The sequence below is a fragment of the Myodes glareolus genome, chromosome 1, assembly GCF_982192425.1.
Source record: "Myodes glareolus chromosome 1, mMyoGla1.1, whole genome shotgun sequence".
NCBI lineage: Eukaryota > Metazoa > Chordata > Mammalia > Rodentia > Cricetidae > Myodes > Myodes glareolus.
Window position 1 is genome coordinate 66,579,408 of NC_142026.1, and position 25,379 is coordinate 66,604,786.

Below are 25,379 nucleotides of genomic sequence, written 5' to 3' on the forward strand. Positions count from 1 at the left end.
CCATGTTTACAATATGTAATATGTTTTTAGCTGATGGATTTAAACCTGTAAATTCAATTAGAGTCCATTCATGTGATATTTGTAAATAAAGGTAGAAACATTGGATCCACCCCTGCAGAACTTACTGTACAGTTGAGTTGAAGTGTAGCAATGAGGAATTGCCAGCTCATGACGACTGATGCATAGCGGAGGTAGTAGACACCGACAGAACATGTGCTGATAGCCCTGGTGCGAGGTTGACAGCAGAAACAGTAGGGTGCTTGGTTCCCTGCATCTCCTACTCTGAGAGGAAGAAGTTAAATTTGAACATCCAAGTCAAGTTTGACTAGTAATAAAGCTGGATGGATCCTGTTTAGGATATCATGTGACCAGACCTTTAATTCCAAGACTCTTGGGACACTGATGGTAGGAAATGGAGAATAACTGAAATCACCATGGCATTTTTGGGCAAAGCCTCTTAAACAGTAGCTGACCTTTCAATACAGATGTGTTCCTTTGAAGCTGGTGCCAGTCAGCTCAGCAGTATTAGGACTGAAATAAGCACAAGCCAAGTGCTCCAAGGTTGGTCCATAGTGTTTCCTTTCTCATTCCTTCTGCACCAAGGATTGTCAGTGTTTCAGAATCACATATTGAATTTGTAAACCTTAGGGCTGACACAAGGACCGGTTTGCTGACTCAGAAGAAACACAACACATAGAAAGACCTGAAAGTGAGACCTGGAGACTTTGTCCCATTCCAATAGCCACACAGCAGTAGTGAGAAGAAACCCAGAGGTGATCTGAATAAACCTGGAGGACATGATGACTGTGTTTCTCTGGTTAGCATCTTACAGGAGATGTTAAAAGTGCCTTCCGTCTTAAATCTCAAACCAAATTATTCTGTGTGTTGGACTGGGGCAGAAGTATCCCTCCTTTCATTCCTTACCATGAAACAGAGAACTTGCATTCTATCAGAAGGGGCTGTGTGGCCATTTTATTCCTTGGGTTGAGAAGTAATGGAAGTGTTTTTGTTTATGATTTGGTTAATCATTATTTTAAAAATAGGCAACTAGATGGCAAATTTGGAGACCTTTTATTTGCCTTCTTTTTGGAGGGAGGGAACAGGCTTTGCTTTGTAAAGAACAGTCAGCAGTTGAGTGGTTTATGCCCTTCAGTCACAACTGATGCACTGTAGGAGTTGTGGTTTACGCCCTTCAGTCACAACTGATGCACTGTAGGAGTTCTGGCCCAGGGCAGGTATAAAATGTGAATTGTAATGCCCTTTTAGTAGGTTCTAACCAGTTTCTTAAGACAGCTTAATTCTGATTTCATCAAAGGTGTATTTCCCCAAGAATGTGAATATTTCCATGACTGTCTTACTATGTACGCATTGTTGTTGTCTTCGAAGTAGTTAAAGAACTTCTAGAAAGTACTGAATGGTATTTATGGAGGATCAAGTCCTCATGGGAAAACTGTACAGTGAGATCATCTCATACCCCTTCGTCCAGCTCTCCCAAGGCAGTGGAAATGGCTAATAGCCAAGATTTCTGCTACTTACATATCAAGGCTGTGCTAGACAAGTCCCTTGGGTCCCAATTCCAAATGATCTTTTCTATCTTTTATCATTCAACAGAGTGGCGTTAAAGCTTGTCTTGACATTACAGGTGTCTTCAACACTTACTCAAGAAAAGGTGGGAGTGTCCCATCCACCACATCCGTCATGGTTCCCCTTTGCTTTCCTAAGTCTTGGGAGTACCACCATTATAGATTGTATGAATTTTTGTTTGTTTATTACATTCCTGTGACCTAACAGAATGAATACCCTTTTCTCACTGAGAGTTAACAGGTGCTGTCTGAAATAAGAATGCCGAACTGTGTGCTCATGCTTGACTGTGGTCCGTCATTTGGGAGGTAGAAGCAGGAGGATCAGGAGTTCAAGGTCATCCTTGACTACATAGAAAATTAGAGACCAGCCTTAGCTATAGCAGCCCCATCCTTAAAATAAAAGAAAGAAAAAGAGAAAGAAAGAAAAGAAAAGAAGCGTTTGTTAAAGTATATGTTCTCAGTAAGCAACCCTATTGTGATTTATTTGGTAATTTTGTCCTGAGGAAATTCAGGTTCCTCTCTGTACCTTCTATTAAACCTAGTAAAATGGGGGGAAAATACTGTGCTATAAAACTGCTAATATTATTATGACTCGTTCAGACTGAATATTTAAACACTGAAGAAGCTGGGTTTGACTGGACATAGTGTCTCACACCTTGAATCCCAGCATTTGAGAGGCAGGGACTGGTGGATCTCTGAGTTGGAGGCCAGCCTGGTCTCGATAGCGAGCTCCTGGCCAACCAGGGTTATATAGTGAAACCCACAAAATAATAGTAAACACTGAAGCAGAGCTAACAACACATGCGCAAGGGCAGACTAGCAGGACAGTGATTCCGACAGTAATTCTGCGAAGCCTTTCACTCCACAGTGGTGGTGTTTGAAGGAATACGAGAAGTTCTGACTAGGCATTCTCCAGGGCTGTGGCTGGCCCTTCCCCACAGCTGCTTTCTAGCAGGAGGATAAACTGGAACAACTCAGGTCTAACAAGTTGCACTAGCTGCATTCCAGAAACTGCTTTTGCTTCATGCATGTAGCCTCTCTTTCGACTCTTTTGTTATTGTTGTTCTTTTGTATTTTTTTAAAGACACATGATCTTGCTCTGTAGCTTAGGCTGTCCTAGAACTCAGTACGTAGCTCAGGCTGGCTTCAAGGTTGGCATTCCTCCTGCCTTAGCCTCCCAAGTGCTAGAATGAGTGGTTCAATTTTATTATATGTAAGAATGTTGAAAGACATTGACTTTTTTCATATAAAGAGATAACGCCCACTTGTCATTCTTGCAGAGGACTTGGGTTCAGCTCCTATCACCCACACAGCAGCTTAACAACAGTCTATAACTCCAGTTCAGGGGATCCGATGCCCTCTTCTGGCTTCCAAGGGCACTGCATGCATATGGAGCATAGACATTAATGCAGGCAAAACACCCATACATATAGAAAAGTATAACATTTGGTACAAGATATCCTTTACCTATGAGGTAAGATAGAGGACAATGAGATTAATATTGTTGCTTTTTTTGTTTGTTTTTATTTATAATTATTTTCAAAAGACTACAGTGAAAGTATAACCAGGTATGGTAGCACATACCTATAATCCCAATACTTGGGAGGTAGAGACAGGAGGACCAAAAGTTCAAGGGCACCCTTGGCTTATATGAGACTTGTCTCACAAGCAAAAATTAAAAACACTGCTCAGCAATTACTTCCTAAGCTATAGTTGGCACCATCAGTTGATTCTGATGAATACTGACAGGTGGTGGCTTTACCTTAAAAGTCAGGAAAATGTCAACAAAGCTCCTCACTGTCATTTCCAGGAAGTGTTTGGGGATATGGATTTTACCCATCCCTGTGTTTTCCTCCAGCATACATCAGTGAGCCTGCCCCTCTACACCTTTTAGCATTTGAGGCAGCACATTTATGAATCCGAATTTGTGAGTACAACCCTATAATCAAAGGGCCGAGTAGGATTCCAGGCACTTGATCAAACATTCCCTGCCCCCTTCTGAAACTAATTGGCCCAGAAGAGATGAACTGTTATGAAGCTGTATTGAGCATGGCCTAAATAATAGGTATATATGACCTGTGAAGTGTGTCCATCTAAAATAGTACTCATCAGTGGCCCTCCTATACACAAAGGATAAAGAAGTAGAGAGGGAAATCAGAGAAACATCACCTTTCATGATAGCCACAAATAGCATAAAATATCTTGGGGTTACTCTAACCAAGGAAGTGAAAGACCTATTTGACAAGAACTTTAAGTCTTTGAAGAAAGAAATTGAGGAGGATACCAGAAAATGGAAAGACCTCCCCTGCTCTTGGATTGGGAGAATCAACATAGTAAAAATGGCAATTCTACCAAAAGCAATCTATAGATTCAATGCAATCCCCATCAAAATCCCATCAAACTTCTTCACAGACCTTGAGAGAACAATAATCAAGTTTATATGGAAAAACAAAAAACCCAGGATAGCCAAAACAATCTTATACAATAAAAGAACTTCTGGAGGCATTACCATCCCTGACTTCAAACTCTATTACAGAGCTACAGTATTGAAAACAGCTTGGTATTGGCATAAGAACAGAGAAGTCGACCTATGGAATCGAATAGAAGACCCAGATATTAACCCACAAACCTATGAACACCTAATTTTCGACAAGGGAGCTAAAGGTATACAATGGAAGAAGGAAAGCATCTTTAACAAATGGTGCTGGCATAACTGGATCTCAACCTGTAAAAGAATGAAAGTAGATCCATATCTATCACCATGCACAAAAATCAAGTCCAAATGGATTAAAGACATCAACATTAATCCGTCCACTTTGAACCTGATAGAAGAGAAAGTGGGAAGTAGTCTACAAGATATAGGCACAGGAGGCCTCTTCCTAAGTAGGACCCCAGTAGCACAGACAATAAGAGAAACAATGAATAAATGGGATCTACTGAAACTGAGAAGCTTCTGTAAAGCAAAGGACACTGTCAGTAAGACAAAAAGGCTGCCTTCTGACTGGGAGAAGATCTTCACAAACCCCTCATCAGACAAAGGTCTGATTTCAAAAATATACAAAGAACTCAAGAAACTAGACACTAAAACTCTAATTAACCCAATTTAAAAATGGGGCACTGAACTGAACAGAGAATCCACAACAGATGAACTTCGAATGACTAGAAGACACTTAAGGTCATGCTCAACCTCCTTAGCGATCAGGGAAATGCAAATCAAAACCACTTTGAGATACCATCTTACACCTGTCAGAATAGCTAAAGTCAAAAACACCAATGATAGTCTATGCTGGAGAGGATGTGGAATGAGGGGAACACTCATCCATTGTTGGTGGGAATGCAAACTCGTGCAGCCACTGTGGAAATCAGTGTGGCGGTTTCTCAGGAAACTGGGAGTCAACCTCCCTCAGGACCCAGCAATTCCACTCTTGGGAATATACCCTAGAGATTCCCTAACATACTACAAAAGCATTTGTTCTACTATGTTCATAGCAGCACTATTTGTAATAGCCAGAACCTGGAAACAGCCTAGGTGCCCCTCAATAGAAGAATGGTTAAGAAAGGTGTGGAACATATACACATTAGAGTTTTACTCAGCGGTAAAAAACAATGACATCTTGAATTTTGCATGCAAATGGATGGAAATAGAAAACGCTTTACTGAGTGAGGTAAGCCAGACCCAAAAAGAGGAACATGGTATGTATTCACTCATAAGTGGATTCTAACCATAATTAAAGGTCTCTGAGCCTATTATTCGTGATCCTAGAGAAGCTAAATAAGAAGATGAACCTGAAGAAGATTATTTAGCTATCCGCCAGGAGGTAGGAAATAGACAAGAGTCCCAGGTAACCTCGGGTGCATGGGTGGGAGGAGGGTTGTTGGAAGGGGAGAGGGTTAGAGAGAAGGGAGTAGGGGAGGAATGGGTAAAGGTAGGTGGCTTGGGATGGGGGGAGGGAGGAAGGATGAATATGGGATCAGGGAAGAATATATTTCAACTAAGGGAGTCATTTTAGGGTTTACAGGAGACCTGATTATATATGGGATCCCAGGTCCAAGGAGAGATCCCCAGATTGTTCTCTGGACAGATGAGAGGGTGCCTGAACCGGCCTTGACCCATAACCATACTGATGAATATTTTGCTTATCACCATAGATCCTTCATCTGGCGAAGGACGGCGATACAGACGGAGACCCACATTGGAGCACCGGACTGAGCCCCCCAAGGTCCAAATGAGGAGCAGAAGGACGAAGAAAATGAAAAAGGAAATCAGGACTGCGAGGAATGCTCTCACCCACTGATACAAGGGGACGGATCTAATGAGAGTTTACCAAGGCCAGTTCGACTGGGACCGAACGAGGACGTGATCTAACCAGATTCTCGGAATTTGACCGGATTCTCTGAATGTGGCTGGCCCGAAGTCTTTCTGAAAAGCCATTGACTATGACACTGGGACTTGTTTCCTCTGCATATACTGGATTTTGGGGATCCAGTCTGTTTGGATACTCACCTTCCTGGACCTGGTAGGAGGGGGGAGGAACTTGAACTTCCCACAGGGCAGGAAACCCTGACTGCCCTAAGGGATGAAGAGGGAGGAGGAGAGGGAGTGGGGGCAGTGGGAGAGTGTTGGGAAGAGGGGCGGAAATGGAAACTTTTATAATTTAATAAAATTACTTTCAAAAAAATAAAAATAAAAATAAAATAAAATAAAATAGTACTCATGCTTTGAAAGCTCCTGAGGAAACATTCATGTAAAAAGGCGTTCACTGGGAAGATTCCTCTCTAATATAGATAGAAATATTCTTTATCAAAGATTTAGAACACCATTTTGCTAACTGGTAAATAAAAACTTGTAAATATGTAAGAATGTTTATTTGTTACACATAACTTTTTTGGTATAAAATAAATGTAGACGTTAACTGTGGGAGAAAAAAATTTGAAAACATGAACAGCTTTTAATGCTGAAAAAGCCAAACTAGGCGTAGAGGATAGGCCAGTGCAGTAGGGGCACATGTGAAAAATTACTACCAACTGTGTAGTTAGTGCAGACACTAAAGGATTCCCCTCTGAGACCAGGATCAATTATGGCCACTTCAGTATTCCCTTAGGAGTCCTAGACAGAACAATAAGGGAAGACAAAGAAGTGAAATGTAGCAATCAATTGGCTGAAAATATGTCTGCAGATAACACGAACTTATCTGTAGAAAATTCTAAAAGTTCTACAGAAATTTCTGAAACCCACATGAACTGTATGTACTTCTCTGAATTAAAAGTGACCACAAACAATTGGGTGTCTTGAATTTTCACATGCACAGAGACAGAAATAGATAGAGTTACACGGGACTTGGGGGCGTAATGGGTTTTGAAACGCTTTGGATATGGACAATGGTGATGATCACATGACAATATGAATGTGCTTAATAGCACTATACTATGTGCTTCAAAATAGCTAAAAGGACAAATTATATATATAATATATAAATATATATATGATATATAATTATATATTTATATATGTGATTATAATTATATATTGTATATATTTATAAATATATTATTATAAATATATAATTTTATATATATAGATAGATACTAGGAAAAAGAATCATGCACAAGGTCATTGCATTGTAAATGCCACTCTCAGAATGAAACAGTTCAATGTTTCCTTACATAAAGGATTTTGCATCTGTACATCAAACAAACTGTGGATCAAAACTCTTTAGGAACGAGTTATGTCCACAGAGAAACATGTGCAGTCCCTTCTCCTATCTCTTCCTCACATCAAATGGATCACTGTTATCTAGGCAGCATTGATGCTGCTTCTAAGTATTGGAGCATATGAGAGAATAACCTGTGTGCAAACACTGCACCATTTAACAGGAGACTCAGAGCATCCGGAATTTGAGGCAGTTTCTGAAATTAACTCCCATTGATTCTGAAGGTTAGATATATGTTTGATTCACAACCTAAGCTCTTAACCCCTTTGCAGTATTGATTGCCATATTGATGTCTTTATTTTTTGGAGACTGAGTCTCACTTTGAATCCTGGCCTGTCCTTGCGTATACGTTTATCCCAGGGTTTCAGGCATGAGTCACCATGCTGACTGTACCTGAATGGTAAGTGACAATTTTTACCACATAACTTTTCTCCATTTTGTACCCCGCTGATGAAAAAATGTCCCCATTCTGCTGTAGGATGAGAGGAGAGGTCACTTATTCGTCACCATCAGCCTGACTGGAATACTGGTCTCCGAACTGATTGAGTTGGACACCACACACTTATAGGATCCAGCATCTTCCCTTCTGACAGGATCTATGCTGAGTCCACACTTTGTTGGGGACAGAGTCATCCTCTCTGTCAGCTGCAGACTCTGGTTATTGAAGAGCCAACGGATGGAGATTCCAGTGTCAGTCGAGAGGCAACTGAAAACCACAGAACTCTGTTCTGGGACGGTGGAGTCTGTGACTTGCAGAAATGGCTCTGCAAAGATACGGATCCGTATCTGCAAAGATACGGATGAGTGGACAAAATAAAAAAAACAGTAGTCCTTCAGAAAGCTCAGCCAGCCCCTCTATAGTTCACAATTACTAAAGCCTCCAGGGTGGTTAAGTGAGAACTGTGACTATAGTCATATCTTGTACTATGCCAGCCCAAGGACTGCGTGACCCTGATTCAGACACTGAGCTTGCTCCGCCTCAGTATCCCTATAATAGGATAGGAGTTAAAATGATCATTGCCATGTCTATGAGTTAAGGTTAGATATGAGCAATGAATATAAACCTGACCTTGGGATAGGGGAGCTGCTCAAATCAGCAGCATCTTTTTATTCTTTTTTTTTCAAATATTTCAAAGTTTATTATGCATACAACATTCTGCCTCCATGTATGCCTGCACGCTAGAAGAGGGCGCCAGATATCATTTCAGATGGTTGTGAGCCACCATGTGGTTGCTGGGAATTGAACTCAGGACCTCTGGAAGAGCAGCCTGTGCTCTTAACCACTGAGCCATCTCTCAGCCTCATCTTTTTATTCTTTGTCTGCAGGAGAAAATTCCCTAGGCTGGACCCCTGAGGACAAGGACCTGCCAGGAGAATTGTCTCTTCTATCATCGCCCCTCCCCACCCCCTGCCACTTCCTGTGACATCTCCTAAACCCTTCAAAACAGTTTGCTTATGTCCCAGCACCTGCCACTGAGATTCAGAAGGAGATGCCCAGGTACCCTACCAATCAGCAGATGTCATTGTAGTGCACAGTTGGTTCCACACTCTGTAGGACTTCAGTAAAACCTTTTCCCCTAACAGCCATAACAGAAAGTCAAAACCAAGAAGTGTCAAAAAGCTCCCCAGTGTCATCTGGAGTCCAGTCAGGGACAGAAATTTGCAGCCATGGCTTCCTGGTGCTCTCTGTAAGGATCCCACTGCTTCCTAAGCCAGGGACTGCCTGACCCCCACAGAGTCTTTCTGGGGAAGTGTACATAGTGAGAGCTCCAAGTGTCTGTGCTTCAGCTGACAACATAGGACTGAATTTACCCAGTACAGGTCCTCTGCTCTGTCAGTAAATAGGGGAGTGGTTCTGATCTATTACAGTTTGTCTATCCTGTGTGTGTCCTGAATTAAGGACCCAAACCCCAGTGTGAAGACACGATGCAGTAGGGGAGAGAGCAGACACAGCCCAGTCCAATAGTTCAGTATATCAAGTAGAATAAGCTACACCCAGAAGCTGGAGGCCATAGAGAATTACTTACTCTTCACATGAAGTTGCACATATACGTTTTCAATTTGTAAATCTTTGTTTAAGGTTCGTATTGTATACATTCCTGCATCTTTCTCAGTGATGCCCCGGAGCAGCAGAGATCCATTGGTGTACAGCATCTCTCTTCCGCTATAGACAGGTCCCCAGGTGATGGAATTCATAGCTCTGTCATAGGTCACAATTTTAAAGGGATGAATGGTATATAGTCCTTTGTACCAGGAAAAGTCTCGTAGATCTTCTGGCAGATTATGAACACGGAGAAGAATGCTTTCCCCTTTAACAACATGCTGTGACACTGTTTCTACGGTGACTTGGGCAGAGCTGAGAGGGTTGCAGCAAGTAGAAATGGAGGCTGGAAATAAGAAGAGAAGAAGGCATTCCATGGAATCACTGTGCATGGTGGAAAAAAAGCAACCTCTGTCCTGAGTAGATGGACTCACCACTCAGCCTAGAGATGTAGGTGTGGGCATGTATGTCCCGCTTGTGGGAGTCCAGCAACACGACCTCCATTCTCTTAGTGCCCTGAAAGTATAGTTTTCTTTGCTAGGAACTCTCTCCTCGAGTGTCTACACAACTTCCCCTCCCTGCCCTCAGTCAGACTCTGCTCACACTCATGCACACTGAGGTTTGAGATGATGCCTCCCCTGACCTTTTCTCTACAAAACCTGGATCTTCACTTTCCTTTTTCCCTATTTCCTTTACGGCTGCATTCAACCTCTTACTTCACATTCTATGTATCCTTGCTGCTCTGCCCTCCAGCCCCTGGGACTGGCGCTGAGTGAGGACAAGAGCACTGTGGTCTTTTTGACAGGCACAGGCATTGGGAAAGGCTCAGAAACTAGGCTGTCTAGCTTTTTGTCAATTTGACACTAGCAAGAGTCAGTTTCACATAGGAACCATCAAATAAAAATGCCACCAAAGACTGACCTGTTGGGAAACCTGTAGGACATTTTTTAATTGGTGATGGATATGGAAAGGTCCAACCCAAGAATATTTACAGCCCTGGGCTAGCGGTTCTAGGAGCTATAATTAGAAGGCTGAGCAAGCCATGAAGAGTGAGCCAGTAAGCAGGACTCCTCTGTTCTCTCTCCATCATTTCCTGGGTTTTATTTATGAGGCTCTCACATTCAGAGCTAATAAATGTCACAGTTCCACATGCAAAATTTCCACAGTTCCATGGCCAAAAATATTGTTCCCTTGTCAACTCTGACAGGAAATGAGATACCAAACTGGGGAAAACACTTTCCAGGGTCACATGTAGTTGAATAGCAAATGACTGGTATTCACCTCTCTGTGAGGTTGCCATGGTTTCCTCGTATGCATGGCTAAGCCTCAGAAGACTGAGTTGACTGTGACATCTTAAAGGAGTTACTTTCCATCAAGGACTTCCTTGATACAAGGGGAATCATGAGATGGAGTCTGATATATGGTTGTCTGTCTCCACCATGTGTTTCCTGCACTAAGTGCTCAAACCCCAACATGGGGACATGGTTCAGAGGGGAGGCAGAAACAGGCTAAGCACAACAGTCCTGTGTGTCTTAAGTCTCATCCAGCACAAAATGATGACAGAGAATCACTTACTGTTCACCTGTAGATGCACATGTATTAATTCTAATTTCAGATCTGTACTCAGAGTTTTTAGGGTGTAGAATCCAGTATCGTTCAGGGTGACATTGTGGAGCAGCAGGGATCCATTGCTGTATACTGTCTCTCTACCACTGTGTGCAGGGCCAGGCACACTTGAATTCTCGTCTGTGATGTGTCTGGCAATCTCGTAGGTGATGAATGAAATCACACCTTTGTACCAGAAAAGGGATCGAAGGTTCTCTGGGAGATCACGAGCAAGTAGAAGAACATTTGCCCCTTCTGCAACGCTGGGTGGCACTATTTCAATAGTGGGTTGGTCAGAAGTGGTACGGCCCCCACAGGTTAAAGTGGAGACTAGAAGGGAAGAGAAAGATCCATCAATATTTGAACCTCTGTATTTAGCTAAAATGAGGCCATGTGTCCTGAGCAGGTGTGTCCATAGCTCAGCCTAGGCTTGTGGGTGAGCGTCTCCCTGTCCTACTGACTGGAGGTCTGCATATAACCTCTATTCTCTCCAAGTCCCCTCATGTGTCATGTCCTCTGTATGGTGCTCTCTCCTCAGTTGTCAACATGGCCCAGGCTTGCTGCCCTCGTATCCCTGCTCACATCAGTGTAGATTGGGGCTGGAGTGATGCCTCCCTGACCTCTTCCCTACACACCCTGCATCTTAACTCACTGACTCTTTTTGTTGTTGTTCTGCTCCTCTTGTGGTTCCAGCCAACACCTGACTTCTCCTTCAAGCTTTCTTTATCTACTCTCCCTTCCAGTCAATGAGGAATGGAGAACTGTGAGAGACAGGACTTGTCTTACCTTTTTTAAAGTAAATTTGCCTAGAAAAAAAACTAGATACCTGTGGAGAATGAATGAATGAAAGAATGAATGATATCCCATAACCCTGTATGCACATGAATTTATTTAAGAAATTCATAGGTTTGGGAATACAGTGATGAATGCTTCCATATGCTCTGATTTTTTCACTTTTACTTATTATAGTTGTGTGTCAGTTTGTGTGCAAGGTCATGTCTCAGGATGCAGAGGTCGGTGCAAGACACACTACCTACATGGAGGTCATGTCTCAGGATGTAGAAGTGAGTACAAGACACAGTACCTACATGGAGGTCATGTCTCAGGATGTAGAAGTGAGTACAAGACACAGTACCTACATGGAGGTCATGTCTCAGGATGTAGAGGTGGGTACAAGACACAGTACCTACATGGAGGTCATGTCTCAGGATGTAGAGGTGGGTGCAAGACACTACCTATGTGGAGGTCAAGCAGCAACTTGTGATCCTTGGTTTACAGGTCATCAGACAATGAGAAAAATACCTACATCCCCTGAGCCATGTCACTTCTCAACACCAGTTTGGTTTTTTATTTAGGAAGTCATAACTGTCAACACCGATCTTCAGATTATTTTGGTCATAGTGATTAAGTTTGGGTAAAAACAATCTCGCCTTCCCTTCCCCTCATTTTTTTCTTGTTCACCAAGAGCTTCCTGTTGCTGAGACTCTGGACTTCCCTGTGTCTTCTTCCCTACAAATCCCGAGACTCCTTTCAGGTCCTTGTCCCACTTAGGAGACTCCAGACAGTAGACTGGTCAAACTGTGATCTCCTCACCTGTGAGCAGGAGTCTCTGAGAGTCAGTGACCCCTTGCAGAGAGGACGGAGGGTGTCTCCCTAGTCTCTGTGGCCTGATCTGTCATTCTTATGTGACAAGTCTGCTCCCAAGCTCTACTCTCCTTCCCCCATCTGAACTGAGCCTCCTCCGGGGATGGAGCATCTCCCAGAGTCCCATGGGCTGTGGGATTCTCTGTTCAAACACAGATCTGCCCCCTTACTCTCAGTACTACCCCACATTTTTTTTAATTTTCTCTCTTTATGTTTCAGTCCTCCACACCACACAGTGATCAAAAGGGCTGATGAGCATCCCTGTTCCCCGAGAGTACAGCAGCTCACCCTGGGGCTGCCCTCTGCTATGTCCTGGCCTTGGTTATCAGCATGAAAGATGGAGTCTCTGCACTCTCCAAGTGACACAGAAACACAGCTGGGCACCCAGTCAGCCCTATGTTCTCAATACTCTAGAAACATGGAACTTGCTCTTAGCAAAGTGTCAGAAATGTTTGTGAGAGCTTCAAAAGGACCAGCTGAGTGATGTGCAGGGAGGGCACAGATCCATTCTGACTGCAGTCACCAGCCAGGGATCTGATCTGGGACAAGGGCCAAGAACCAGGTGTGTCAGCAGTCTCCCATCCTAAGTGTGTGGGAAGAGGTGGCCTGAGTCACTCTAAAGAGGGCTCTGGGCTCCATCACCTCATGTGCAATTTCACGACAATGCTCACACTTCCTCTTCATGCTGAGCTGTGTAATGGGTCTGACCATGTATTCCCTGGCATTTACAAATGCCTTGGACCTCTCTCTAGGTGATTCCCCCTTGGCTACCCTACATTTTCCAAAGGAAATACATAAAGAGGGGAATGAACATTATCTCCTGGGAGTGTAGCAGATTCAGGAATCAACCAGTAGTTTGGAAAAGGCTGTTTCAGTGACTTTGAGGTATGCAGGGACATGGGTGGGAACCAGATAACACGGTAAGTTCTTGGTTCAGGTAAATACTTTTGAGTGCTGACTGTGTGTTCTGAAGCTCTCCCTGGTGATCACTGGGGAAGCTGCAGCTCACAGCTGGGGAGCTTTTCATCTCCACAGAGCATGTAGCCATTTGCCTATAGGAGGGAATTCCCTGAGCTCAACCAGAGAGAATAAATCAACCTAACTTGCCAGGATGACCTGTGTCTTCAATCCCTCTCCTTAGTGACCCTGACCTTCCTGTGAAGTCTCATAAGCCCATAAGGACAGTTCATTAACGACCTGGACACCTGTCCACCTATGCTCTCCATGCTGAATCTCTGGAGGAGATGTCCAGGGGACCTAGTCTAAGCGTGGCTCTCAGGACAGTGCACTGGCTGGTTCCAGACAGCACAAGACTTTGACTACTAGAAAGCACTGTTCCCCATAAGGAACATAAGGACCAGAAGGAAGTCGAAATTCAACCTTTACAAAATGCTTCTCGTGGATACCTGGAGGTGAGTCCAGGACAGGGCTCTGGAGCCAGAGTATCCTGATACTCACCTTGCTCTGTAGATCCTATGTTTTCCTCAACCAGGCCCAAGATTGATTTCCTCAAGATCTTTCTCAGGGACACCTTCCAGTGAGAACCCCAAGAGTCTAGACAAAGGCTGAGATCCCAGACTGAGTTACACAGCATGCGTCCACCATCTGCATGGTGAGGTTAAACGAAGGGCTCTGATCTACTCCAGTTATTTTCCACCACGTGTGTGCTGCGTTAAATTCTCAAACCCCGACATGGGGACACAAGGCAGAAGGGAGGTAGGCACAGGCCAGGCCTGGTGATTCTGTGTGTGTCCCGTGGAATTAACCCCACACAGCACCCAGAGTTTACAAAGAACCACTTACTGCGCACATGGAGGAACACGGATGTTGTTGATACAATTTCTCCCTGTCTACTTATGACTCGTAAGGTGTAGAATCCTGTGTCCTTGAGGATGACACGCTGGAGCAGCAGTGATCCGTCATTGTACACCGTCTGTCTACCACTGTATGCAGGCCCCGGGGCTCTTAAACTGTTTCTTTTGGCATAGACTGCAATTCCGCGTTTCATGCTTGTCACCCCTCTGTACCAAGCAAAGGCTAGAAAATCCTCTGGCAGATTGTGGACCTCTAGAAGGACATTTTCTCCTTGGAACACGTTGGGAGGCACTAATTCAATGATGACTTGGGCAGTGGTGGGTAGATACCAGTAAGTTAAAAGGGAGGCTAGAAGGGAAGAGAGAAAAAGCATCAATACTGAGTAGGTGTGATCATGACTCGGCTTAAGTGTGTGGGTAAGGCTGTGACCACGCTTCATGACAGAGGTGAGCAACATGGCCTCCATTTCCTCAGCCTCTGACAGTGTCTTTTCCTCTCTAGGGAACCATCTTCTCACTCATATGTCTGTACCCCGCCCTCAGTGTCCCCATATCTCTCCTCACATAAAGAGTATTTGGTGTGAAGAAGTCACTGCAACCACCCTCTCTAGAAGGTTCTCACTTTCTGATTTTTCTCTGTTCCCTTTGTGTTATCGGTCAACCCCTGACATCAGTTTCTGGATACACTGACTTCCAGTCCGTTAGAACCAGGGCTTTGTGAGGACAGGGATTATTAGTGAGACCTTCTGGAAGATTCAGTTCCTGGAAAAGATTCAGACACCAGTGAAGAGAGGAAAAAAGGAAAAAATGAAGGAATAAAGAAAGGAAGGTGCCTCTGTGGATTTATCTACATAAATCCCAGGTTTGGAGCAAATGATAATAATTATACTCAAGTGAGATTTAGTCTTTTAAGTGGAGGAGGACAGTTTTGAGACATGATTTCTCTATGTAACAGTTCTGCCTGTCCTGGGACTCACTTTGTAGACAAGGCTGGCCTTGAACTCACATAGGTCTTCCTAAATTCTGCCTCCTAAGGCGTGCACCAGCACATCCCAGCAAGATTTAATTTTTTTAGCCTGGCGGTGGTGACACATGCCTTTAATCCCAGCACTCAGGAGGCAGAGGAAGATGGATCTCTGTGAGTTAAAGACCAGACTGGTCTACAAGAGCTAGTCCTGGAACAGGCCCCAAAGCTGCAGAGAAACCCTGTCTTGAAAAACAAAACAAAAAAAGATTTAATTGTTTTTACTTATATACTATATGTTTACTTATTTACTATATATGTGTACATGTTTCAGTGTGCACATGTGCAAGGCTGTGCCACAGCACACATGTGAAGGGCCTTGAAGAGCCTGTAGGAGTCTGTTCTCTTTATCTATCCTGTGGGAACTGAGGACTGGATTCAGGTTGTCATGTCTCCACACACTGAGCCATCTCACTGGCCCACCTCTGTTTGATTTCTATTTGGAGGGTCACCCTGTCATTGTTGGGGACATCAGACTTCAGAACATTGCAGACAATGTGAGTGTGACTATGGAGTGTTGGAGGTTTGTCTCTTCCCATCATCACTTCCCGATGGAGGAGGGTCATCTGTCTATTGTTACTTTCATTGGTTAATAAAGAGACTGCCTTGGCCTTTTTGATAGGGCAGCCCTTAGGTGGGTGAAGTAGACAGAACAGAATTGTGGGAGAAAGAAAGCAGAGGCAGGCAGACGCCATGACTCTCCTCTCCGAGACAGCTGCATGTTAGAATCCTCCCGGTAAGCCACCACCTCGTGGTGCTACACAGATCATTAGAAATGGGTTAATCAAGATGTGAGAGTTAATCAATAAGAGGCTGAAACTAATGGGCCAAGCAGTGTTTAAAAGAATACAGTTTCCTTTTATTATTAATAATATTAAATATTATATTAAATAATAAATAAATAAAATATTAAATAATATGTTAATATTATTAATAATATTCCTGTTATTATTTCGGGTAAAGCTAGCCGGGCGGGCGGCAGGAAGTGGCCCACCGCTCTTTCAACAACTTCCCATCCTCTCAGAGCTTCGGGCTGCTGAGCCTCTGTCCCTCACTGTGCCTTCTGCTGCATGGCTGCAAACAGAAACCCCAAGTATCCTCTCGGTGTCCTGTCCCCCATAACAGACTCCAAGCAGCTACTGAGTTTCCCTCAACCCACAGTCAGAGAGTGGGTACACTTACCTGCAAGCACGAGCCCCTGCCAGGGAGAGAAGCCCTTGCAGTGAATCACAGAGCACATCTCCATCTCTCTTCCCACTGTGCAGTCCTCCCTCTGAGGAGAAAAGCTTCAACTTCAGCAAAGCCCTCAGTCTCTGCTGTCCTTCCTCCCTCTGAACTGAGTGCAAGAGCACTTCAGAGAATCCAGTGGTCTGTGGGTGGTGGTATTTATATGCAAGGCACTTTGTGCTCTCGCGCGCGCTCTCTCTCTCTCTCTCTCTCTTTCTCTCTCTTCCTCTCCCAGTGCTTCTGGCATCCATCTCGACTTCCCTTTATGTTTCTCCTCCAAGCAACACAAGAACAACTAGACTGATAAGCATCCTCATGCCCTCAGAGAACAACAGCTCATCCCAGGGTTTGGGTCACAGTGTAGCTTTGAAAGAAGTCAAGGCAGCAAATGTGGTGCTTGATGGTTCATTCACTGACTTATTCTCTGTCTTACACTTAGCAAGGTTTCTTATACAATCAAAGGCCATCTGCCTAGGGGTGGTGCTGCCTACAGTGACCTGGGCCCTCCTGCATCAATTAAGACAATCGCTCGTAGATATGCCCACAGACAAACTTGATAAAGACAGTAATGCAGTTAAGATTCTTTTTCCCCCAAGTGACTTTGGGATGTGTCAAGGTGAGAGTCAATGCTAACTAGAACATTGTTTCAAACTGCTAAGTCCTGCTTCTTCATAGAAAGACTCTACAGGAATCTACCCATTCTCCAACTGAGAGTCTGTTTCTGTTTTCCACGGTCATCACAAGTCTGGTGTGCATAGACCCTCAAAACTGGACCTGCCCTGGGTTCACTTTTTACATGTCCAGGACCTGAGCCCAGGGAAATTTCTGATATGCGGCAACATTGTGAAGACTCAATGAAACAACATCATCAAAACATTAGTTTCTGAACTGTGGGCAGCTGGGTATAAGAACATGAGTGATTAAGTTGAGGAAGGATGAAGGGGAGAGTACAGAAATATATTACTGGAAATTGGAGGTGGCATTTTGAGTCAGGTAGAAACCCAGCACATGGGACTCTCCCAAAAATCTACAATGATGACCCTAGCAAGAACTATAGCAATAGTGTATATACAGCCTAAATTGGCCATCTTCTGTGACCAGGCAAGACTTCAAGTGGAGGGATTGGGACACTGACCCACCCACATAAACTTTAATTTACAGTGTGTTCCACCTATGGGATGTGCTAAGGTAAGGGTGACCTAGAGATTGAGGGAGTGGCCAACCAATGACTGGTCTAGCCTAAACCCCATTCCAGGAGAGTAAACTCACCCATAACACTGCCTGGAGCACCAGGACCCAAAGGCTTGATGACTCGGAGACATAGGATAGAACCAAACATGCCTGGAGAAAAAAAATTCTATGTACTGATGTGTAACAATATTCTACTATACTCACAGATTAATGTGTAGTCCAACTGTCATGATAGAGGCTTCATCTAACAATTGATGGAAACAGATGTAGACCCACATCTATTCATTAGACAGAGCCCAAGGAATCCTTTAGAAGAGGGGGAGAAAGAATCAGAGGAGCCAGAGGGTTCAAAGACACCACAAGAATAGCCACATAATCAACTAACCTAGACTCATTGAGGCTCACAGAGATTGAACTGACAACCAGGGAGCCTGCATGAGTTTGACCTAGGCACTATGCATATGTTACAGTTTTGTAATGTGGTCTTCTTGTGAGACTCTTAACAGTGGGAGCAGGGCCTGTCTCTGACTCTTTTGCTGGCTTTTGCTAACGTATTCCTCGTACTGGGTTGCTTTGCCCAACCTTAATACATGAGGAGGTGTTTAGTCTTAGTGCAACTTGATATGCCATGCTTTGTTAATATCCGTGGGATATCTGTCATTTCCTGAATAGAAATAGAGGAGATGTGAATTGGTGTGGGGATGGTGGAGGAGGTACTGGAAAGAGAGGATGGAGGGGACACTACAGCCAACACAATAGGAAAATCAATCGATCATTCATTCAATCAATACACATGGGTTTCTTTCTGATTCAGAGCGGGCCTCTAAGGCAAGTCCACCATCTGCCTCTTCTGGCTCCACTAGAAATAGAACAGAAGCCAGTCACCAGTTGAGACAAGACAGAAGCTGAGAGCATTTGGGATAAAGGAACATGAGCATGATTCAAAGATCTGGATGACCCTTCTGGATCATGGAGATCATGAAAGCAAATGGAGGAGACAGTAAGGCATGAGCTAATGACAGGAAGAAAAATCTACCTGATCTTCAGTACAGTCCTTCACCTTGGGAAGTTCTTACACCTAGGAGCATCTCATTTCAAGACCAATCCAGGGTCACCCAGAAGAAATCAAGGATGCAAGAAGAAAAGATGAAGCAAGAATCTCATAAGAAAGTGGGATTTATTTGTGCCCATGAACATAGGCTAGAAATTAGATCCTGTGTCTGTTCCTAAGACCAAGGTCTCACCCCAAAGCTCAGTGATAACATTTCAGGGATCCATTTGCCTGTAGTCCTATTGAGACCAATGGCAGAGTTATGGACAGGGGAGATATGGGATCCAATATTATTAGTGTGATGTTGGGGATAAAGAGTTCTTGTGGCTTCCCATTGATGAACCAAAAGGACTGTAAAGGTAGGTGAGAGGCTGCATGGGAGAAGAGGTTGAAGTTTTGCCCTGTATGGAAATAAATAGTGGAAGGGGATAAGAGCAGGGCATCTGGAATAACTGTAGCAAACAGTATAGAGCCGAATGTGATGTCAGCATATGGAAAAAGAAATCCTGATCTGTAGAAGGTCATTAGTATCTCTTTGAAGTGTGCAATAACTCTTTCTCCATAATAGACCATTGTTACTACTACCCAGGATATAAGGCCAATCCCTGCAGAGACTATTTCTCTATGTAGCTCAATGAAGTCTGATGAGATCCAGAAGCTAAAGTTGTGTGAAATCAGTGAGTCTCTGAGAGGAGAGATTGCTGTGTTAGGTGCAGGATCTATTGGAAGGGACAAAGCAAAGTCTTGTCCTTCACCTGTCAGGATAAGTGACAGAGGCACACCAGGAAACGCGTGATTTCCTGTCCAATACATGGGCTTCAGAGTCCTGGAATTTTGCATAAATTGTCCAGAGGTGGGTGGCTTAGTTCTAGAGTCAAATCTAACTGTCCATTGGTTTTCATGTCCTAGACAATATGTCCCATTGAGCTGAAGATGACCAAGACTAACATTTGTGAAGAACAGTTCCTTCCCAATCCACAGACATCTGAGAAGGCCTCCAAGGTGGAATCACCGTACACCTGGCTGCAGACAGATAGCTTGTCACATCTACCATCCATGGCCACTATATTTTTATGTCTCAGTTTCTCAGTATAGCACACATCACAAATGAATGTTGCAATATCTATAATATAGCTTTAACTATGAACAAGGCCCTGATACTGGGACAGGACAGATGTCCAGATCAGCAGCTTCTGTTACTATTTACCTGCAGGTGACAATTTACTACACTTAATCCCTGAGGACATGGAGTCATTGGGAGTATCTGTGTCTTCTATTCCTCCCCTTGGCGACTCTGACATTCCTGTAAAGTCTCATAAGCCCGTCAAACCAATTGGTTAAAAGCCTAGACACCTGTGCAGCTGTGCTCTCCATGCCGAGACTCAGAAGGACACGCCCAGGAGACATAGACACCTGTGCAGCTGTGCTCTCCATGCCGAGACTCAGAAGGACACGCCCAGGTGACATAGACACCTGTGCAGCTGTGCTCTCCATGCCGAGACTCAGAAGGACACGCCCAGGTGACATGGCCTAATTGTGGTTCTCTTGGTAGTGCATTTGTTGGCTCCATGAGCTAGGAGATTCAGGCAGCTGATCATTCCTCTCTGTTGAGTCTAACAGGTGAGATTCTAACCCCTCCCACACTCCCCAGTTCATCAAGAGTCAGGATTCTAGGACAATGATCTGGAACCAGGACTTTCTTTTTTTTTTTTTTGAAAGTAATTTTATTAAATTATAAAAGTTTCCATTTACGCCCCTCTTCCAAACACCCTCCCACTCCCCCCACTCCCTCTCCTCCTCCCTCTTTGTCCCTAATGGCAGTCAGGGTTTCCAGCCCTGTGGGAAGTTCAAGATCGTCCCCCCTCCCTCCAGGTCCAGGAAGGTGAGTATCCAAACAGACTGGATCCCAAAAATCCAGTATATGCAGAGGAAACTAGTCCCAGTGTCATTGTCCATGGCTTCTCAGAAAGACTCCGGGCCAGCCACATTCAGAGAATACGGCCACATTCAGAGAATCTGGTTGGATCACGTGCTCGTTCAGTCGCAGTCCAACTGCCCTTGGCAAACTCTCATTAGATCCGACCCCTTGTATCAGTGGGTGATAGCATCCCTCGCAGTCCTTCGTCATTTTCTTCGACCTTCAGCTCCTCATTTGGACCTTGGGGGGCTCAGTCCGGTGCTCCAATGTGGATCTCCGTCTGTATCGCCATCCATCGCCAGATGAAGGATCTATGGTGATAAGCAAAATATTCATCAGTATGGTTATGGGCCAAGGCCGGTTCAGGCACCCCCTCCTCTGTCTTGAGAACAATCTGGGGATCTCTCCTTGGACCTGGGATCCCATATATAATCAAGTTTCCTGTAAACTCTAATATGACTCCCTTAGTTGAAATATATTCTTCCCTGATCCCATATTCATCCTTCCTCCCTTCCCCCCATCCCGGTCAACCGAGCTTTCTCCATTCCTCCCCTACTCCTTTCTCTCTAACCCTCTCCCCTTCCAACAACCCTCCCACCCACCGCCATGCACCCAAGGTTACCTGGGACTCTTGACTATTTCCTACCTCCTGGCGGATAGCGAAATAATCTTCATCAGGTTCGTCTTCTTATTTAGCTTCTCTAGGATCACGAATAATAGGCTCAAAGACCTTTAAATTATGGTTAGAATCCACTTATGAGTGAATACATACCGTGTTCTTCTTTTTGGGTCTGGCTTACCTCACTCAGTAAAGCGTTTTCTATTTCCATCCATTTGCATGCAAAATTCAAGATGTCATTGTTTTTTACCGCTGAGTAAAACTCTAATGTGTATATGTTCCACACCTTTTTTAACCATTCTTCTATTGAGGGGCACCTAGGCTGCTTCCAGGTTCTGGCTATTGCAAATAGTGCTGCTATGAACATAGTAGAACAAATGCTTTTGTAGTATGCTAGGGAATCTCTAGGGTATATTCCCAAGAGTGGAATTGCTGGGTCCTGAGGGAGGTTGACTCCCAGTTTCCTGAGAAACCGCCACACTGATTTCCACAGTGGCTGCACAAGTTTGCATTCCCACCAACAATAGATGAGTGTTCCCCTCATTCCACATCCTCTCCAGCATAGGCTATCATTGGTGTTTTTGACTTTAGCTATTCTGACAGGTGTAAGATGGTATCTCAAAGTGGTTTTGATTTGCATTTCCCTGATCGCTAAGGAGGTTGAGCATGACCTTAAGTGTCTTCTGGCCATTCGAAGTTCATCTGTTGTGGATTCTCTGTTCAGTTCAGTACCCCATTTTTTAATTGGGTTAATTAGAGATTTAGTGCCTAGTTTCTTGAGTTCTTTGTATATTTTGGAGATCAGACCTTTGTCTGATGAGGGCTTGGTGAAGATCTTCTCCCAGTCAGAAGGCAGCCTTTTTGTCTTACTGACAGTGTCCTTTGCTTTACAGAAGCTTCTCAGTTTCAGTAGATCCCACTTATTCATTGTTTCTCTTATTGTCTGTGCTGCTGGGGTCCTACTTAGGAAGAGGCCTCCTGTGCATATATCTTGTAGACTACTTCCCACTTTCTCTTCTATCAGGTTCAAAGTGGACGGATTAATGTTGATGTCTTTAATCCATTTGGATCTGAGTTTTGTGCATGGTGATAGGTATGGATCTACTATCATCCTTCTACAGGTTGACATCCAGTTATGCCAGCACCATTTGTTAAAAATGCTTTCCTTCTTCCATTGTATACCTTTAGCTCCCTTGTCAAAAATTAGGTGCTCATAGGTTTGTGGATTAATATCCGGGTCTTCTATTCGATTCCAAAGGTCGATTTCTCTGTTCTTATGCCAATACCAAGCTGTTTTCAGTACTGTAGCTCTGTAATAGAGTTTGAAGTCAGGGATGGTAATGCCTCCTGAAGTTCCTTTATTGTATAAGATTGTTTTGGCTATCCTGGGTTTTTTGTTTTTCCAAATAAACTTGATTATTGTTTTCTCAAGGTCTGTGAAGAAGTTTGATGGGATTTTGATGGGGATTGCATTGAATCTATAGATTGCTTTTGGTAGAATTGCCATTTTTACTATGTTGAGCCTCCCAATCCAAGAACAAGGGAGATCTTTCCATTTTCTGGTATCCTCCTCAATTTCTTTCTTCAAAGACTTAAAGTTCTTGTCAAATAGGTCTTTCACTTCCTTGGTTAGAGTAACCCCAAGATATTTTATGCTATTTGTGGCTATCGTGAAAGGTGATGTTTCTCTGATTTCCCTCTCTGCTTCTTTATCCTTTGTGTATAGGAGGGCAACTGATTTTTTGGAGTTGATCTTGTATCCTGCCACGTTACTAAAGGTGTTTATCAGCTGTAGGAGTTCTTTGGTAGAGTTTTTGGGGTCACTTATGTACACTATCATATCGTCAGCAAATAACGAAAGTTTAACTTCATCCTTTCCAATTCGAATCCCCTTGATCTCCTTATGTTGTCTTATTGCTATTGCTAGAACTTCAAGCACTATATTGAAGAGGTATGGAGAGAGTGGACAGCCTTGTCGCGTTCCTGATTTTAAAGGAAAGGCTTTGAGTTTCTCTCCATTCAATTTGATGTTAGCTGTCGGCTTGCTGTATATTGTTTTTATTATATTTAGGTATGATCCTTGTATCCCCAGTCTCTCCAACACCTTTATCATAAATGGGTGTTGAATTTTGTCAAATGCTTTTTCAGCATCCAATGAAATGATCATATGGTTTTTTCCTTTCAGTTTATTTATATGATGGATTACATTGATAGATTTGCGTATGTTGAACCAGCCCTGCATCTCTGGGATGAAGCCTACTTGATCATAATGGATAATTTTTCTAATGTGTTCCTGGATTCGGTTTGCCAGGATTTTATTGAGAATTTTCGCGTCGATGTTCATGAGTGAGATTGGCCTGTAATTCTCTTTCTTGGTTGTGTCTTTATGTGGTTTTGGTATTAAGGTAACTGTAGCTTCATAAAAGGAGTTTGGCAATGACTCTTCTTTTTCTATATTATGGAATACATTAAGGAGTATAGGAATTAGCTCTTCCTGGAAGTTCTGGTAGAATTCTGCATTGAAACCATCTGGTCCTGGGCTTTTTTTGGCAGGGAGATTTCTGATAACAGCTTCTAATTCTTCACGACTAACAGGTCTATTTAGATTGTTCACCTGTTCTTGGTTAAACTTTGGTATATGGTACTTATCTAAAAAAATGTCCATTTCTTTTACATTTTCCAACTTTGTGGCATATAAACTTTCGTAGTAAGATCTAATGATTCTCTGAATTTCCTCTGTGTCTGTGGTTATATCCCCCTTTTCATTTCTGATCCTATTAATTTGCATGTGCTCTCTCTGCCGTTTGATTAGTTTGGATAGGGGTTTGTCAATCTTGTTGATTTTCTCCAAGAACCAACTTTTTGATTCATTGATTCTTTGGATTGTTTTCTCTATTTCTATTTTGTTGATTTCAGCCCTCAGTTTGATTATTTCCAGTCTTCTACTCCTCCTGGGTGAATCAGCTTCTTTTTTTTCTAGAGCTTTCAAGTGTGCTGTTAGGTCTCCAATGTGTGCTTTCTCCGTTTTCTTTATTTGGGCACCTATTGCTATGAACTTTCCTCTTAGCACTGCTTTCATAGTGTCTCATAGGTTTGAGTATGTTGTGTCTTTGTTTTCATTAAATTCAAGGAAGACTTTAATTTCTTTCTTTATTTCGTCCTTGACCCAGGGGTGATTTAGTAGTTGACTGTTCAACTTCCATGAGTTTGTTGACTTCCTGGGGGTAGCATTGTTGTTGAATTCTAATTTTAGTCCATGGTGATCTGACAAGACACAGGTGGTTACTAATATTTTTTTGTATCTGTGGGAGTTTGCTTTGTTACCGAGTATATGGTCAATCTTCGAGAAGGTTCCATGAACTGCAGAGAAGAAGGTATATTCTTTCCTATTTGAGTGGAACGTTCTATAGATGTCTGTTAAGTCCATTTGATTCAATACCTCCAATAAATCTCTTAATTCTCTGTTTGGTTTCTGTCTGATTGACCTGTCCATTGGTGAGAGAGGAGTGTTGAAGTCTCCTACTATTAGCGTGTGTGATTTGATGACTGCCTTGAGTTCTAGAAGAGTTTCTTTTACATATGTGGGTGCCTTTACATTAGGGGCATAGATATTCAGGATTGAGACTTCTTCCTGATGAGTTGTTTCTGTTATGAGTATGAAATGTCCATCTCCATCTCTTCTGATTGATTTTAGCTTGAAGTCGATTTTGTTAGATATTAGAATGGCCACACCCGCTTGTTTCTTAGGTCCATTTGCTTGGAAAACCTTTTCCCAACCCTTTACTCTGAGTAGGTGTCTGTCTTTGTGGTTGAGGTGTGTTTCTTGTAAACAGCAGAATGTTGGATCCTGTTTTCGTATCCAATCTCTAAGTCTGTGCCTCTTTATAGGTGAATTGAGTCCATTGATATTAAGAGATATTAATGACCATTGGTTGTTGACTCCAGTCTTTT

At 43.3% G+C, this 25,379-nt stretch overlaps 1 protein-coding gene across 2 annotated transcripts; it reads right to left on the reverse strand.

Annotated features, from left to right (window-relative positions):
• Positions 1-7,786: 7,786 nt before the first annotated feature.
• On the reverse strand, positions 7,787-16,668 carry LOC146895969 (pregnancy-specific glycoprotein 22-like). 2 transcript variants are annotated; one of them, XM_087909509.1, is made up of 6 exons: positions 16,605-16,668; positions 14,388-14,747; positions 10,911-11,270; positions 9,322-9,681; positions 9,107-9,118; positions 7,787-8,058 (listed from the first exon to the last, which is right to left on the reverse strand). In XM_087909509.1, exons 1-6 carry the CDS (start codon positions 16,666-16,668, stop codon positions 7,787-7,789), a joined length of 1,428 nt encoding a protein of 475 aa, XP_087765635.1. The 2 variants fall into 2 exon arrangements, with proteins under 2 accessions (XP_087765635.1, XP_087765643.1); XM_087909517.1 differs by lacking the exon at positions 9,322-9,681.
• Between the last annotated feature and the right edge of the window lie 8,711 nt (positions 16,669-25,379).